Source organism: Ochotona curzoniae, unplaced genomic scaffold, assembly GCF_017591425.1.
Source record: "Ochotona curzoniae isolate NIBS_2020 unplaced genomic scaffold, NIBS_Ocur_1.0 contig_4064, whole genome shotgun sequence".
NCBI classification, from domain to species: domain Eukaryota; kingdom Metazoa; phylum Chordata; class Mammalia; order Lagomorpha; family Ochotonidae; genus Ochotona; species Ochotona curzoniae.
The window spans coordinates 6,395,924-6,412,229 of NW_024466107.1; the positions used below are offsets into that span (position 1 = coordinate 6,395,924).

At 48.8% G+C, this 16,306-nt stretch overlaps 4 protein-coding genes and 1 non-coding gene across 5 annotated transcripts; 2 read left to right on the forward strand and 3 right to left on the reverse strand.

Annotated features, from left to right (window-relative positions):
• Positions 1-163: 163 nt before the first annotated feature.
• Positions 164-7,748, forward strand: LOC121159081 (histone H2B type 1-H). Its single transcript, XM_040984127.1, has 2 exons — positions 164-559; positions 7,709-7,748. The coding sequence occupies exon 1, from the start codon at positions 179-181 to the stop codon at positions 557-559; it is 381 nt and encodes a 126-aa protein (XP_040840061.1). The 5' UTR covers positions 164-178; the 3' UTR covers positions 7,709-7,748.
• LOC121159082 (histone H4) lies at positions 4,111-4,762 on the reverse strand. The gene has a single exon (XM_040984128.1). The coding sequence runs from the start codon at positions 4,721-4,723 to the stop codon at positions 4,412-4,414; it is 312 nt and encodes a 103-aa protein (XP_040840062.1). The 5' UTR covers positions 4,724-4,762; the 3' UTR covers positions 4,111-4,411.
• On the reverse strand, positions 6,415-6,991 carry LOC121159079 (histone H2A type 1-H-like). Its single transcript, XM_040984125.1, has one exon. It carries the CDS (start codon positions 6,948-6,950, stop codon positions 6,558-6,560), a length of 393 nt encoding a protein of 130 aa, XP_040840059.1. The 5' UTR covers positions 6,951-6,991; the 3' UTR covers positions 6,415-6,557.
• On the forward strand, positions 7,288-9,676 carry LOC121159080 (histone H2B type 1-H). The gene is made up of 2 exons (XM_040984126.1): positions 7,288-7,713; positions 9,058-9,676. Exon 1 carries the CDS (start codon positions 7,328-7,330, stop codon positions 7,706-7,708), a length of 381 nt encoding a protein of 126 aa, XP_040840060.1. The 5' UTR covers positions 7,288-7,327; the 3' UTR covers positions 7,709-7,713; positions 9,058-9,676.
• A 5,884-nt stretch (positions 9,677-15,560) lies between these two features.
• On the reverse strand, positions 15,561-15,632 carry TRNAP-CGG. The gene has a single exon. It is a non-coding gene; the product is annotated as a tRNA-Pro (tRNA).
• Between the last annotated feature and the right edge of the window lie 674 nt (positions 15,633-16,306).

A 16,306-nucleotide genomic window follows, 5' to 3' on the forward strand; every position in this document is an offset into this window, starting at 1 on the left:
CAATGGGAAATGAGCGTCTTTATCTACACATCCTGATTGGACAGAACTCCCCATTGACGTACTCTGAACAAGTACCAATCAGACAGAGACATCACTTTCACTTCATTTGCATATACGATACTATAGAAAAACAACACACGGGCTTTTGCTTCCAGTTCGTTGGTGGTTGCATTGCAAAATGCCTGACCCTGCGAAATCGGCTCCGGCCCCGAAGAAGGGCTCCAAGAAGGCGGTGACCAAGGCGCAGAAGAAGGACGGCAAGAAGCGCAAGCGCAGCCGCAAGGAGAGCTACTCGGTGTACGTGTACAAGGTGCTGAAGCAGGTGCACCCGGACACGGGCATCTCGTCCAAGGCCATGGGCATCATGAACTCGTTCGTCAACGACATCTTCGAGCGCATCGCGGGCGAGGCGTCGCGCCTGGCGCACTACAACAAGCGCTCGACCATCACGTCCCGCGAGATCCAGACGGCCGTGCGCCTGCTGCTGCCCGGCGAGCTGGCCAAGCACGCCGTGTCCGAGGGCACCAAGGCCGTCACCAAGTACACCAGCTCCAAGTAGATCATCTTTCACAGATCCCGTCACACCCAAAGGCTCTTTTCAGAGCCGCCTCCTTTGTCGTGGGAGAGCTGCCAGCACTGGCTGGGTTCCTGACCGTTTGGGAAACCATACAGTTGCTTTTGGGGCTGGAAAAGTCTGCTTCGTTGCGTGATTGAGGGAAAATGGTGTTTCGGCGAGCTGGGCAGGAAAAAGTCTGGGCATTTTTTTCAGCTCTTGGGACTGAAAAAATGGTAGTAGGCTGAGGCATTGCTTCCTATTAGCCTAACAATTTAAAAAGAGTTTGCGTTTTCTCTAATATTGTTTTCTGTTGAGGCGTTATCTGCAGTGGCTACCCAAGGTATCCCACCTCTGCACAATCGCGGTTGAGTTGGGTGACATGCTGGATCACAATTGCTCAGCAGTGTAGACCTTCGTTAGGTTTAGAACTTGCTAAACGGGGCTTCGATGTAGAGGTCCGCTGTTGGATGGAGATGGTTGACCCAGGGTTAACTGACAGCACAGAAATGTGTCTAAGCGTACACGTATACAACTTGGGTGTGTTTGGTTGTCCTTTGCATTGTGCTGTTCTGAGGGATGCAGTCGGGAGACAGGAGATCAGTTTGGCCTGTTGGAAATGTGTCTGATTAGTCGGGCCGAGTCCGGATTCTTTAGCTGTGCAGAGCATGCTCACTTCAAGGTCGAATCTTGGCCTGTTCATAAGCAGTTGTTGCTCATTTTTCAGATAAGTAACAAACGGCACATCTGATTCAAAGGCAGAACCAGCCTGCAACATGTATCTGCTTTCTCCCTTGCACCACGAATCTTTGCCTTTTTTTGGCTATATCTATTATTTCAAAGGATTTAAAGAATTTTTCACTTTATTTGAAAGTAAGGCTGAGAGGAGAGAGAGTTCAGCTGCTGTTTATTCTCCAAATGTCCATGACCGCCAGGACTGGGCCAGGTGGAGGCCAGGCGCTCTCACCTGCTGCCCTGGGAGGCATTTTCACACTAAACAATTGCAAACAGAAGCTGGGACTCGCACTTGGCCTGAGCACTCTGGCACTGCATGTGGGTGTTCTAGGCAGAGTCAACTCACTGCCTCAAATGCCTGCTGCCCATTGCATATATCAGTTTGATTTAATTTTGAATAAAAGTAAGCCTCTTATTTTTATGTTGCTCAATGAATATCTTCTAAAATCACGTTTCTAAACGCAAGTAGTTCATTGTTGTGTAACTCTGAATCGCAACAATTAGATTCAGTTGTTGCTAGAACCAATTCCTTCCTCCAGCTTCAGCCGTGCGAAAGCCCTGGCGGCTCTGGGATGGAAACAAGGAAAAGGATTTTAATGTTGGACTTTGTGGTCAGACTTGGCATCCACTTTATGGTCTGGGTATTGTCTGCTTCTTCTAAAAAGTATAAGCAAGACGTCAAAGGGCCCGGAAGACCACGTTGCTTTCTTCCTCAGACGAGCTGGAAAAACACAGCCACTTGCTTAAAACAAAGAGCTAATTTCACAGAATTTCTTGTGAGGAGTAAAACCTAATTACTTTCATTCTGATCACACCTGAAGTGGGGCTTTTGTTTCTTTAGGAATACAAGCGGTGGGGAAAAAATTGTTCTTCAGCTTTTTTTCTGTCACTTTCTCATTTTTTTCCTGAACCAGAATTTTTTGGCTCTGAATTAGTACATTTTATTCTGAAAGTTTGAAGCATTTGTTACTCTAAGCTGCCTGCCCACTAGAAATAAAATGTAATTTTCTAATAAACACATTAAAAAGGCATGCTTTGATCCATATGCCAACTTTATTTAGTTCAAAGTATACTTAATACTGAATACACTAAATAGACGTCTTGCATTCTTTTTTCCAAAGCAAGTTTTCAAGTGCATTTTACACTTAAAGTACATCCAAAATTCAACTCAATTTCAGTAGCAATTTAAATATTGTTAAATTTAAGTTTAGGGGCTGGCTCTATGGTGTAGTGGGTCAGCATTACTTACGGGCACAGGTTCCAATTCTGGTCACTCCATTTGCAGCCCGTCTCCCTGCTAAGGTAACCGGGAAAGCAGAGACGTGTGGTCCATGTGCTGGGACCCTGCACCCACTTGGGAGACCTGGATGAAGCTCCCGGCTCCTGACTTCAGATCAGCTCAGCCCCAACCACTGTGGCCATTTGAGGAGTGAACCAGCAGATGTTAAACCTGTGTCTCTACAACTCTGCCTTGCAAATAAATTTTTTAAAATTTACAATTGACTAGATTCCTTGCCACAGATATTTCAAACATGCCTGGAAGTTGTATGTATATTTCACACATACCCCCAAATGTCAGGCCAGCCCACAGCCCGAGATAATCTATTTCTGTTACGATGGAGACCAGCAGATCTGGTGCTTGTCGGGATACATTTCCCCAAATTTTCCACTATGGGAATAGACCCACCCCCAGCACGTGAGAATCTTCCCGTACACCGAAGTTGTTACAAAGTGTAACATTTTTTGACTTGGATATTTGATTTTATCATTTTAAAGTTTTTTGTTTAATTAAAAAAAAAAAAACCTTAATTGCAAGGCAGAGATGCAGAGCGGTCCCCTTGGCCGTGGCTGGCTCATTCCTAAGAAGCCTGCAACAGGAGACCCGCAGCTTGAAGCTGCTCTCGCACTCTGGCAGGAACCATCGCACTGTCACCTGCGGCCTCCAGCAGGAAACTGGAGCGGCCAGCAGGTGGGCCTTCAGTGCAGGCATGTCCCCAGCTGCACCCCAAACGCAGTTACCCCTGGATGTTGCCATTTTCAAACGGAGATAATAAACCGTAAAAATGGCAACAAAATCTCAGGAGAGTAACTTGAAACAATTCATGCCAGGTACTTACTGCAGGTTGAGCCGTTCAGGCCACCTGGAACGCCTTCTGTCTATCAGCCTTGGTCTCTTATGCAGCTTTATAAACGTTAGGCATTTAGGGAAACATGGCTTGGTAAGAGAACGGGCAGATAAATCTGTGTCCTTAGCACGTTTTTATTTTCTTGCAGCTATTTCAGAAACGTTACTGTCATGTTCAAACTAAAGCAGAAGTATTTTAAACGTTTCTTGGAATAAGTCGACACAAATCTAGGGGATGTAAAGGGAACACACACACCTCCTGTACCAAATGGCAGCCAAAGTATAAAACCATAATGCAATATCTTTACATTAAGTATCACTAGTTTGAAAACCAAATTTACCACATGTTAATAAAGCATTCAGAACCAAATCCTCACATCAAAAAAGCTCCCAAACTGTAAGAGGCCATTTCCCGGAGAGGGCAAAAATCCGAAATAGCCACAAAACCCATAAAAAAAGTAGTTGTTATAAGAGATGCAATGAGGTGACTGTTGGAGACCTTGGTCAGGCATCTACAGATTTGGATGGAGAGCAACACTACGTGGAAAGCGGCTCTAGTGAAAACGGGAATTGTGGAAAGCTAGAGTATTCACATACACTACTAACGGGTCAATGGACACTGGAGCGCACAAAGCCGCTGCGAAAAATGAACACTTGCCTGTCCCAGGAGATCAAATAAGACCTTGTTGTTGCAGATAGCTCAGAAATTGCTTGACCGAGAAAAAAACCAGCTAGAATTTCGCTATATAAGTTAGGAATCCACAGAAGGTGTAAACACCCAGAGGCCAATAGAAGTACATAAACACTACAGACGCAGGAAGACGACAGTAACTGATAAAAGGACCGCCCGGGTGTCTGCAGCCTAGCCTTCCTCCCTCAATTACAGTAACTAAGAGGGAACGAGCCACAGCAGCGTCCAGCTCCTCTGTGACTGCATGGGCGGCCCTGAAAAGGGCCTTTGTGTGATGGCGTCTGAAGCAGTGAAGGAAGGGAGCAGCTCAGCCGCCGAAGCCGTAGAGCGTGCGTCCCTGGCGCTTGAGCGCGTAGACCACGTCCATGGCCGTGACCGTCTTGCGCTTGGCGTGCTCCGTGTAGGTGACGGCGTCGCGGATGACGTTCTCCAGGAAGACCTTGAGCACGCCGCGCGTCTCCTCGTAGATGAGCCCCGAGATGCGCTTGACGCCGCCGCGGCGCGCCAGGCGGCGGATGGCGGGCTTGGTGATGCCCTGGATGTTGTCGCGCAGCACCTTGCGGTGGCGCTTGGCGCCGCCCTTGCCCAGGCCCTTGCCGCCCTTGCCACGACCAGACATGTTTCCGCAGGAGTCCGAGAGCGAAGACACCCCAGCCACCGAGTGGCTCTCTTTTATAGGCAATGTTCGCGGACCGGAGTGGGAACAGAAAGAGGAAGTCCCTCCAGGCTAGGGTAGGGACTTCCTGCTGTGCCCACACCCTGTCTTAGACAAGGCCGGGGCTTTTAAACATTATTTTTATGAAAAGGAAAACAATTTCACCTCATGGAAGTGAGATAAAAAGCCGAAAGGATAAGCACTCCGTTTTATTCAACACTATTTTGTCATGCCTTTCTTCTTGATACAGGGGAGAAAATATATTCTGTATACCGCACGTATGAACATTTTTTAAAACAGAAGATGGGCTGATACCATGAAAAACTTTTAAGGTCGTCCAGTTTGTGGTTAAATTACGCTGATCTGTTATATAGAAGTAACTTTAAAAAGTTAAAACTGGTTAATCAGTGCAATGTACTAAGAATTGCATATTTTCCCCAGTGATGTGAATATTAAATGCTATGTAACACAAGCTGTGTAGGTCACTGAAGATTATTTAAAAACTTGACTGTAATTGTCACCACATATTTTTCTTCAAAAATTCTCAATTTCTACTACTTTTGAAGTCACAAAGAACTTTTTTCAAGTTATAACACTTATTTAGGAGATAATTAAAACTGTAAAGCCGGTACAAGCATTGGGGTTTGTTCTCTTTGAGACACGGTGTCCTTACTAGCCGGAGAATGCCCATGCTCTCCATCAAATGAAGGTGTTATCCAAGTCTGTGTGTGTTTTCTGAAAATACATAATTGCAAAATATGGGGGGGACCCCCCTTTTATTTTCAAGAATGATTAATTTTCATGCACAGATAGAATTCAAGGAAAAAAGTATAATCTTTTATTGAAAGAAGATACTTGGACCATCTCTGGTCACACATGCATTTGGGGTCAGCATTTGGCGCCACGGTTGGATGCCTCCCAGGACGCACACATCCCACGTAGGAGTGGCCGGCTAAGCCCTACTCCTTCACCTCCGAAGCAGCCTCCTGCTCATGTGCCCCTGGTAGGCAGCAGGCAAGGAGCGGGGGCAGGTACCTGGCACAGTGCCACTCACCTGCAGAACCCCCGCTGCGGTCCCGGCTCCAGGCTTCAGTCTGCCAGTCTCCAGGCATCTGGGGAGTGGGGCAGCAGGTGCTGGACGCATCTCTTTTTTTTTTGGAAAGGTTGTATCTACTTGAACGGCAATGTAACAAATAAAACTCCATCGGTCGGTTTACTTCTGGAATGGCTGCAGAACCTGGGGCTGGGCCAGGCACCATCTTCCAGGTGAATTATAGAGGTCCAAGCATTTGTGCCCTCCTTCTGCTTCTCCAGGGGCAGTAGCAGGGAGATTGAAGTGGAAATCCACCTGCTGTGCCTGCTACAACCCTTCTGTACCTCTCAAATAAAACGCAACCATGTAATGGCATTTGTACAGGGCAGTATGATTGGCGCAGCTGGTAGACAGCAGAGTCCTGCTCGTTCTGCTGGGGTTGAACTCCTAGCCTCCAGGGGTTTCCTCTTGGTGGGCAAGGGAGCCATAGGGAGGTCTGTGCTGGAGAGGGACGTTTGGGTGGAAAATGTTTTCATGCCTTCAAACATTAACCTTTCACTAAGTTTGGGACAAACGTCACAATTGCAAGTTACTGTGGCCTAAGATCACCGGATCACGCCAAGTGATTTTAAGCAAGGGCAATTTTTCACTCCTGTTTGACTCAGCGGAACGTCCACGTCGTTCGCAGTGCACAGTCCTTTCAGCAAAAATTGGGTGGCTCTGAAAAGAGCCTTTGGGTTTGGGGTGGTCGGTAGGAGGTGCGCTTCACTTGGCCTTGGCCTTGTGGTGGCTCTCGGTCTTTTTGGGCAGCAGCACGGCCTGGATGTTGGGCAGCACGCCGCCCTGCGCGATGGTGACCTTGCCCAGCAGCTTGTTGAGCTCCTCGTCGTTGCGGATGGCGAGCTGCAGGTGTCGCGGGATGATGCGCGTCTTCTTGTTGTCGCGCGCCGCGTTGCCCGCCAGCTCGAGGATCTCGGCCGTCAGGTACTCGAGCACGGCCGCCAGGTAGACGGGCGCGCCGGCGCCCACGCGCTCGGCGTAGTTGCCCTTGCGCAGCAGCCGGTGCACGCGGCCCACGGGGAACTGCAGCCCGGCCCTGGAGGAGCGAGTCTTGGCCTTGGCGCGCGCCTTGCCGCCCTGCTTCCCGCGTCCAGACATGGCGATTTGGCAGAAGTGGTCAGAGTAGCTGAACGCTGAGCGACTGCAGAAGCTATACAGTTATACTCTACTGCGGTTTCGAAATTCAGCCAATGAAAGAGCTGGAGTGGAAAAAAAAACCAAACACGAACGCTCTTCCTAATTTACATAAAACGTTCGAGGTCAAAGTTCACATTTAGGAGCGCAGCTACGGAAAGAGCCAATGAGAGTTTGGAATAAAGAAATAGCCTATCAGAGGCGAAGGTACTAGAATGGCCAATCAAAACGTGTAGTTCTGGGATCCTTAACTTACATAAATAGCAGGCAAACACTGAGGTGTTTACTGCGTCTTAGCGTTTTGTTCTTTCATTCTTCCGGTTCTTGTGCGAGGCTCAGCAATGCCTGACCCTGCGAAGTCGGCCCCGGCCCCGAAGAAGGGCTCCAAGAAGGCGGTGACCAAGGCGCAGAAGAAGGACGGCAAGAAGCGCAAGCGCAGCCGCAAGGAGAGCTACTCGGTGTACGTGTACAAGGTGCTGAAGCAGGTGCACCCGGACACGGGCATCTCGTCCAAGGCCATGGGCATCATGAACTCGTTCGTCAACGACATCTTCGAGCGCATCGCGGGCGAGGCGTCGCGCCTGGCGCACTACAACAAGCGCTCGACCATCACGTCCCGCGAGATCCAGACGGCCGTGCGCCTGCTGCTGCCCGGCGAGCTGGCCAAGCACGCCGTGTCCGAGGGCACCAAGGCCGTCACCAAGTACACCAGCTCCAAGTAGATTTGGTACGTAAGCGTCTTTACTTGCATCCAACTCCAAAGGCTCTTTTCAGAGCCACCCACATTGGCAGAAAGAGCTGGTGCTTGTTCTGTGTTTCCTGTTTTTAATAAACATTTTGTACATCACCTAGCTAGGGCGGAAATCTGGATCTTTTGTGTCGGCTTTCTTCCTGTAACTGCAAGGGCCTTCCACCAGTTTTTATACGTGCCTTAGTCACATAACCATAAAATCAGTGTTGAAGCCCCTGTGTACTAAGGGGGACTGGACTAGTAGTTCTGGGTTGCAAAGAGCTGTCCAGCTGCAGGTGTGCGGGAGTGTGACTTTTTTTAATCGGCAAAATCTTATTTGCACCCATGAAATGTGAATGGTAAGGAGGTGGGTTGGAAGAAAGCACAACGGGAAAATAGATGTCCAGAGGCCGAACCCCTTTAAGTCAAGATTTCCAAAGCTGTCTGTAGCTAGTGAATATAGTTCATATAAAACGGCCCTGCCCCAGCCTCGCACACAGCATGCACTTGGACTGCACTCATGCTGTGTGGATTCCTGGCAGTCACTCTCCTTCCGGAATGGAAGGATCTGCCCAGGAGAGCCAGCCTGTGGTCATTCCATGGTCCTCTGCACCGCGTTTCCCCTTATCCCCATGTGCGGATACAGGTCAAAAGCTGTGATGTAGGAAGCGCACTTGAGCGTGTTTTGCTCACAGCAACATAAGGGAAAGTGAAGCATAAGTTCTATCCCATGGCAACCCTTTCTGCATTTTCACATAAAAACTCGCCTCGGCTTTTCTTCCCTTTCTGGTTCGGGATAATAGCGATGCTAAGATAGCTTCGTATTTTCTCTGTAGCTGTAGAAAATGGTGTCCCCACTCTAAAAGTTTTCAGATGGAGTTTCAATGAAAGATGCTGATACAAACCCTTTCAACTTAAATCTGAATGTTAAATATCAGTATGAGTATTTTTTTTTTCTCTCTTTAGCAAACAAAAGAACCCACCAGCATGTGCTTTTCAGATTGTTCCCTGTCAGTAGGATGTCCCGTCGCTAGTTGCAAGGTGACCAGGAGGTTTGGGTGGTTATGGGTTCAAATATGTTTAAAAGGCTTAGCAACCCAATACCGCGTGTTTGGATCCAGAGTCAAGCAACAAATCACTGTAAAAACAGATATTTGGGGCAACTGCTGCTGGTTTATTTTCCTTTTAGGAACGACACGTTGGCTGTTATGCACCATTGCCAGTTTTCAGAGGTGTGAGATCTTGCTGTTTTCGTCACTGCTGTCTGAAGACGGTGTGGGTGCAGACCACCAGTCCTGACCTGGGCATCTGTCCACCCATGCTACCCCATTCTCTCCCCAGGCTGAGCTGAGAGGACTCAGGCCATACCGAGAACCTGAAGCGTCTGTGGGAGTCAGGCGTCACTCTGTGGCCCCCCAAGTTTGAACAGCAACACCAACAGTCCTGTTTTCAGCAGTCCTTCATCTACGGGAAAAGCTTCCCTACCTGGGCCTGGACACAGCCGCCAGCTGTCCAGGGAAAGAGCTGCGGGTGCCCACAGACCTTCCTGTCTGACTCAGTCAAGGACCTGTTAAAAGATTTCCCCAAAGTCCCAAGAGCCTCTCTGCCACCATGACCACCCCAACTACAACTACTGGGCAGACCCTGCCTTCCTGGGCGTGGCTAGGCAGCTGGCAGCTGGCAGCTAGGATTTGCTGAGGCCTGTGGCTGGAGGCCAGATGTGCTGTGGACAGGTCATGCTGACAGCTGGCGAGTCAGCGACGTATGGGGCTACTCCTGGTGGCTTTCGGTCCGCGTGCCTCAGTGTCCTCGGAGGGCAGGGGTGTGCGGCTTGTGAGCCCTGGGCAGCTGCCTGGGAGCCACTTCCCTGCCTCAGTCTCAGTACCTTCTGTGTCAGGGTCGCTGCCTGCTCCAGACCTGACTGCTGCACAGTCGCTCAATAAAGTCTGTTTTTACTGCCTTCCTGTCTGGCTTCTTTTTCCTGTTGTTAAGGAATTGCTAGCACCCGCAGTCTAATAGGGCAATTGACAGTGACTACAACTAAGCAGGGCGATTTGTACCTCCGAGTTTTTTTCTGGAGGTCACTTGCCTTCTCAATAGACAGCCTGGCTGGCTTGGGGCTTTCAGTTCATAGAAAAACAAGCAAAACACCTCAATCCCCCTGCTCCAAGGGCTTTGCTTTCTGGATTTCCATTTCCCCCAGAAGTTGGCGTCCCCGTTCTTGCTTAGAAAGACCCAGCACTGCAGCCAGGAGTGGGACGGTATTTGCTGCTCACATAGGGTGGGGGCCTCCTGTTCTGTGATTTTTTTTCCTCTTCTATTTTGTTTTTTTAAAAGATTTATTTATTTTGATTGGAAAGGCAGATATACAGAGAGGAGGAGGAGAAACAGAGAGGAAGATCTTCCATCTGATGATTCATTCCCCAAGTGACTGCAACGGCTGCTGGTGTACCAATCTGAAGCCAGGATCCAGGAACTTTCTCCAGGTCTTCCACATGGGTGCAGGGTCCCAAGGCTTCGGGCCATCCTCGACTGCTTTCCTGGGCCACAAGCAGGGAGCTGGATAGGAAGCGGGGCCACCGGGATTAGAACTGGCATCCATATGGGATCCCAGTGGATTCAAGGTGAGGACTTTAGCCATTAGGCTACGGCACTGGGCCCTCCTCTTCTATTTTGATTCTTGGCATCTTCTGGCTCCTCTCCAGCTGTGGTAGAGAGAGGTTGCCCTCCCACACACCTGTCTCCAGCCCCAACTTCTGTCTCTAAGTGTGGGCCGAGAGCTTCCTCACCAGACTATCATTGTCCGGAATGATGACAACACACTCATACTGTATTTAATCCATTTTAGCACGTTTCACTAAAGCGTGCCATTTCTTAACCACCCGAATTTCATATTTTTTTTTTCACAGAAGTGTCTCATTATCTTTTTGAGATGAAATGAAGACTCAGAAAAAAATAATAACTTGGAAAGTTAATGAATGGCAAAAGCAGTACCAGAAAATGAAATTTGTTTTTATTCTGAAATATGTGTTCCTTTTTGCACGTTAGCTCATGTTTCCTGAATAAGCCTTCCCTGCATATGCTACTCTGTCTTCAACACGCAGAGGTGGCAGGCACCGTCAGCGTAGACGCCCACCTGTAACCTTACAGACCATTCTGTAGTTTCACTTTCTGGTCATTCATTCCTTCAGCCGTTCATGGTGCACAGCATATGGGAGCAATGTTGTAGGGGCTGACATCTGAAGGAACACAGACGACCCGCCCTGTGTGCGGAGTTTCTCATTTCTCCACCTTTATTCTTGCCATCTTTCATTCTCGTGGATATTCCACAGCTAAGGAAATACACTTCAGGGGCCAGCATTGTGACATAGCAGTTCAGTTGCTGCTTGTGGCACTGGCATTGTATGTGGGCTCCAGTTTCAGACCTGGCTGTTCGTCCTCCGATTCAGCTCCTTGCTATTGCACTTGAGAAAGCAATGGAAGATGGCCCAGGTGCTTGGACCCTTGCACCCACATGGGAGACACAGAAGCTCCAGGCTCCTGCCTTAGGCCTGGTCATCTTCAACCACGCTGGCCATGTGTGGGGTGAGTCAGCAGATTTCCATAGCTGTAGCCATCGTTCTCCATGTTGTCCAACTTGTCCAACCCGTTCACGTTTCATCCCTTTGAGTCTACTCTTCCTTCCTTCCTCCCTCTTTCTCTTCCTTCTTTCACGTTTTTCTTAAGATTTATTTTTATTGGAAAGGTAGATTTACAGAGAGAACAGACGGAGAGATCTTCCATCTTCTGGTTCACTCTCCAGATGGCCACAATGGCCAGAGTTGAGCTGATCTGAAGCAGAGGAGCCAGGAGCTTCTTCCAGGTCTCCCTTGTGGGTGCAGATGGCCAAGGAATTGGGCTATCCCTTATTGCTTTCCCAGGCCATAAGGAGGGAGCCGAATGGGAAGTGGAACAGCTGGAACAGGACCCACTGCGCACAGGGGATGCTGTCCGCCAGTGTGACCTGTCTGGACACTCCCCCACCTCTCCACCAGTTACCACGTTGTGACAAGGACACCGTCAGCATTGAACACTTGAACTTCATGATTTGTTCTTGAGAGCAGTTCTTTCCCTTCAGAACAACTGCTAAGTAGATGTCAACATCAAAAGCAGGCAGTTTGTCATCTGCAGTTTCCACACTGGCAGCCTCTTTTATCTCTCGTCTCCCGGGAGGGTAGTTTTGGTATATTTCTAGATCGAAGTGATATTACATACTTGGAATCATGCAAATGGGTATTTCATGTCAGATTGGCTTCTTTCACTTGGCAGCAGTTCCTAAGCTCCGCTGCGAGGTTCTGTGGTTGGCAGCCTGCTTGTTTTATCCCTGAGAGCCAAAGTACCACCGTTTTCCCATTCACCTTCCGAATGACTCGTGGTTGCTTCCAACAAAAATTGGGTTTATGAGTAACAAAGCTGATATAAACATTCATTCCAGCACATTGAGAAAGAGAATAGAATTTTTTTACTGATTTGGGTAAATATCAAGGAACTCAGTTGCTAGAGTTTTCCTTGGCTCTTACTTCAAGACATTCTTCACATGTTGTCTCAATCATTTTATGTTTTAATTTCTACTCTGAATTGGGAAAGATGCCTATAGAATTACCGTTTTCTAGAACATTCATTTCTAGAACATTCACTTTCCTTAGTCATGTAATAAATTTCATGATTTTTCTTCTCTCCACCTGGTATTTTCTTTTTTTTCTAATTCATTTTTATCTGTTTCTATTAGACACTTCGAACGCCAAGAGATCTTTGATTCTAGCCCATAATTACAAATGTGGGAGCGGGGACTGCCAAGAGAGTACACTACAGGTGTGGAATGGTTTCTGGGGTCAAAGCAACCACTGGCATGCACAAGATTTGTGGCTGGGAGCAGGCCTGCTCAGGGATCTAAGGGGATGCTCCTACTGGGCTGCGATTCCCAGTGGCAAGTGTGAGAGCTGGGAACGGAGGCAAGTGAACTGGGCTGGGTAAGGCTGCAGCATCCTTCAGCATGTGTGCAGGATGGGTCTGGGAGTGTACCAGACTAGGTGAGGCTCCAGCACTAGCTGGCACTCGCTAGGGCCAGAGTGGATGTGGCATGGGCTGAGCTTGGACATGGCACCTGCCGATCCACATGAAAGCTGGGTCTGGGGGTGGACTAGGCAGGGTAGGGCTGAAGCACTCATTGGTGAGAGCTGGAATGGATGTGGGCCAATTGGGCAAGGCCACAGTAACCAACAGTGAATCCAGGACTGAAGGTAGGCCATGTTAGACTGGACCGAGCATCTACCAGTATATGTAAAATCTATGACTGAGAGCTGATCTGATAGGGGAACTTTGGAAACTCCCTCGTTAGGATGCAGCTTTCACGTGTGAGCCTGAGAACTAAGGCTGGCGGCAACCCAGGCCAGGCCGGGTTACAGTACCTGCTGGCATAAAACATGCGGGTCAGGAATGGGCCAGTTGGCTAGGCTGGGGCAATCTGCAGCAAACACCTGCAGGTATGAAAGCCAGAATGGAGTGCGGGATGGACCTTGTTGGGCTGCAATGCCTGCCAGTTCACTTTAGAGCCAGAACTGGGGGCTGGCTGGACTGGGCTTGTCTAGGCTGCAGCATCTGCCAGCATGAGCCGGAAAAGGTGGCAGGCTGGACAAAGCCAGGCTGCAACACCTGCTGGCAAATGCCAAGACGAGACAGGCCATGCCAGCACCCATAAGCACATCCAAGACCCCAGTTTGGGAGCAAAGCTGGTAGGGGAGCTTCATGGGCCTTCCTGCTAGGTCACTGCTCTCACTGATGAGCATGAGAGCTGGGACTGGGGGTGGACTGTGCTAGGCACTTCCTCCTGCATGTGAGCTGGGTATGAGCAAGAGTCAGGCTGGGTTAGGCCACTCCATTTGCTGGCACATGCAACAGTCAGAATAAGTGTGGGTTTTGCCACAATATCCACTAGCAAGTGCCAAGACAGGACAAGCTGTGTCACATTGGACCACAGTGCCCTCTGAAAAGTGCAAGATCTAGGGCTGGGAGTGAGCTTAGTAGGAAAACTGGGCATCCCTCTGTTAGGATGTGACTCCTGCTGGTAGGCATGAGAGCCAGGGCTGGGGTTGGACTAGGCTAGATGAGATGGCCGCACCTGGTGGCGTAAGTGTGAGCCAGATCTGGTAGTGGGGTCAGGTTGAGCTAAGCTGCAACACCCATAGGCATAAACAAGAGTCAGATGAGATGGGGGATCCGCTGGACTAATTTGCTGTACACACTGGCATGTGCAGGAACTCGAGTTGGGGATAGACCTGGTGGGAGTTGTTGGGGGTCATCCTGAACAGGCTGCAGTTCCTGCTGGTAAGCGAAAGGACCAGGTTTGTGTTGGGCTGGGTTGGATTAGGCCACAGCATCCGTTGGTTTGTGCATGAGGTGGGGCTGGGGGCAGAACTGACCAGAAAACTGCCTTCACCTCTGTGTGCATAGACTGATAATGGGGGACAGACTGAACCAGACCCTGCACTAGTTGGCGCACACAAGAGTCAGCCTGGGGTCACCCCAGGCATGGTTCCTGGGGAGACTCCTGATAGACCAATGGACTCAAACTCTGGCCACAAGGGGAATCACAAGCTATGCGGTCTGACCAGAGGATGTAGAGTGCCTCTTCAGAGGACGGACAGCAGAACAGCATGGACAATCCTCCTGGTCAAGCTTTGCAACAGGGCCTGTGCATGCACTAAAAAAGTGGATTTGGTCAGCTAAGAGATCTTGAAAAGTTTTTCAGTCTGGAGCAATGAACCCAACAACATCTCAGACCTATCAAAACCACTCGGGTAACACCCTCGGAACATTCCTCCCCACACTGGGGTGAAGATGGCATCAAGTAATGTGGATTGACACGAAGGAGTGGCCCTCTGCCCTTCCCCTACCCTGCAGGTGGAAGAGGGAAAAAAATGGAAACATGTGTCCCACCCACCTTGTTTCACACATGACCTTCCCCACCCTAACCGGTGGCCTACGTGGGCATGCATCCTTCTCAACGATGTAACGTTAACAATAAAATAAAACGTATCAACAGAAAGCCTGTCAGCGATCAGTTGGAAGGCTAGAGTTAATCTCCAGCCTCATTCTGTCTCAAAAACAAACAAAAGAACCATAACCAAAAAGGGGGATGAAATATGGACTGCTTGCTGACTCCCACAGCATGGGCCTCCCCGGCACAGGTGCAGCGGCCTGGCCCGCCTGAGGTCCACGGCCCCAGCTACTGGCCACTTTTCTCCCAGCAGTGTAGCACTTGTCTAGCTCCAAGGCAACCCAGACAGGTGCCTACAGTTGGGGATATGTCAAAAACCTCTAACTCTTACTTCTTGGGATAGTAAAGTCACTTAAAGAAGAATCCATCTCCTTGCTGAATTCTGAGAAAATTCTTTAGGGACAGCAGTTGGAATAAGTTTCTTACTCCAAATTACAAAATCATGTTAAATCACAAATGACAAGTTTACATTTTATAGATATAAAACATGACATAAAAACCTCTGCCTTCCTGCTCCGTGAGCCCTCCACCTCGGCCAGGAAAGATCCATCCTTGGCTAGTGAGTGAGTGGTCCTACCTGACCAAGGGCAGTTGCATGCTGAGGTGGTGAGGGGGTCTTACTCTTCCTTCCAGACTGCACCTTTTGGCCCCAAGCCGGCGGGTGAGGGCGGTTGCGGGTCAGCAGTCAGTCCTAGGCTCACTCTCTGGAAAAAAAAAGTCAGCAAACTGCAGAAGAGCGTCGCTGAGGGAACCAATCAAGTCTTTGCTTTTCCAGGAACTCTCCTCAGGAGTAAGCGGAAAACACAGCGGGCTCGTCCGGGATTTGAACCCGGGACCTCTCGCACCCGAAGCGAGAATCATACCCCTAGACCAACGAGCCACCTGCAAAGTGGCTCCTCTGCCCCTGTAATAACGACAAAGCTCAGGTGCTCCTTTTCGCGTTACTGATGATGGAATTTCCTCTCTGCTGAAAACAATCTCAAACAATCAAACTTCCATTAGCACCTGTCACTTTCCCCTCTGTTCTCGTTTGCTAATGAAGCAATCTTATTTTCTTACTCCAGTAGCAGCTTTTCTGATAGTAACCAAGCATTGCAGCATCAGCCGGAGTAACAACTGTTTCTAATGAACAGATTAAAAAAAAAATCACATCCTATCATAAAATCCAACACCTCTCACCTGTAAGGCAGAATTAACTGCCAGTCTACAAGGTAATGTGAGGAATCTCACAGATTCTGTGATGAGTCACAAATTGAAAATTATATCTGAAATTCTGGAACAAGCGAAGCTAAGCCATAGTGATAGAAAACGAACTCATTTCCCTTAGCTTTTAGTTTCATGCTTACCCTATTGTTGTTACTGAGGGACTCCTAGCCATTTGCCGTATCGTTGAATATCTTCGCCTACCAGAAACTTCTCAGAATGAGCATTCCTGACCATGGCAAAGTTCTACTGATAATTGTTATGTTTCTTAACATTAACTTTTCAGGGGCACTATAAACTTCGTGAGCTTTGAAAACTTTCACAACTTCTTCCCTTATAAAAATATAAGGA

Coding starts and splice junctions, on each gene's coding strand:
- LOC121159081 (XM_040984127.1), top strand. CDS start 179: ATGCCTGACCCTGCGAAATCGGCTCCGGCCCCGAAGAAGGGCTCCAAG.
- LOC121159082 (XM_040984128.1), bottom strand. CDS start 4,723: ATGTCTGGTCGTGGCAAGGGCGGCAAGGGCCTGGGCAAGGGCGGCGCC.
- LOC121159079 (XM_040984125.1), bottom strand. CDS start 6,950: ATGTCTGGACGCGGGAAGCAGGGCGGCAAGGCGCGCGCCAAGGCCAAG.
- LOC121159080 (XM_040984126.1), top strand. CDS start 7,328: ATGCCTGACCCTGCGAAGTCGGCCCCGGCCCCGAAGAAGGGCTCCAAG.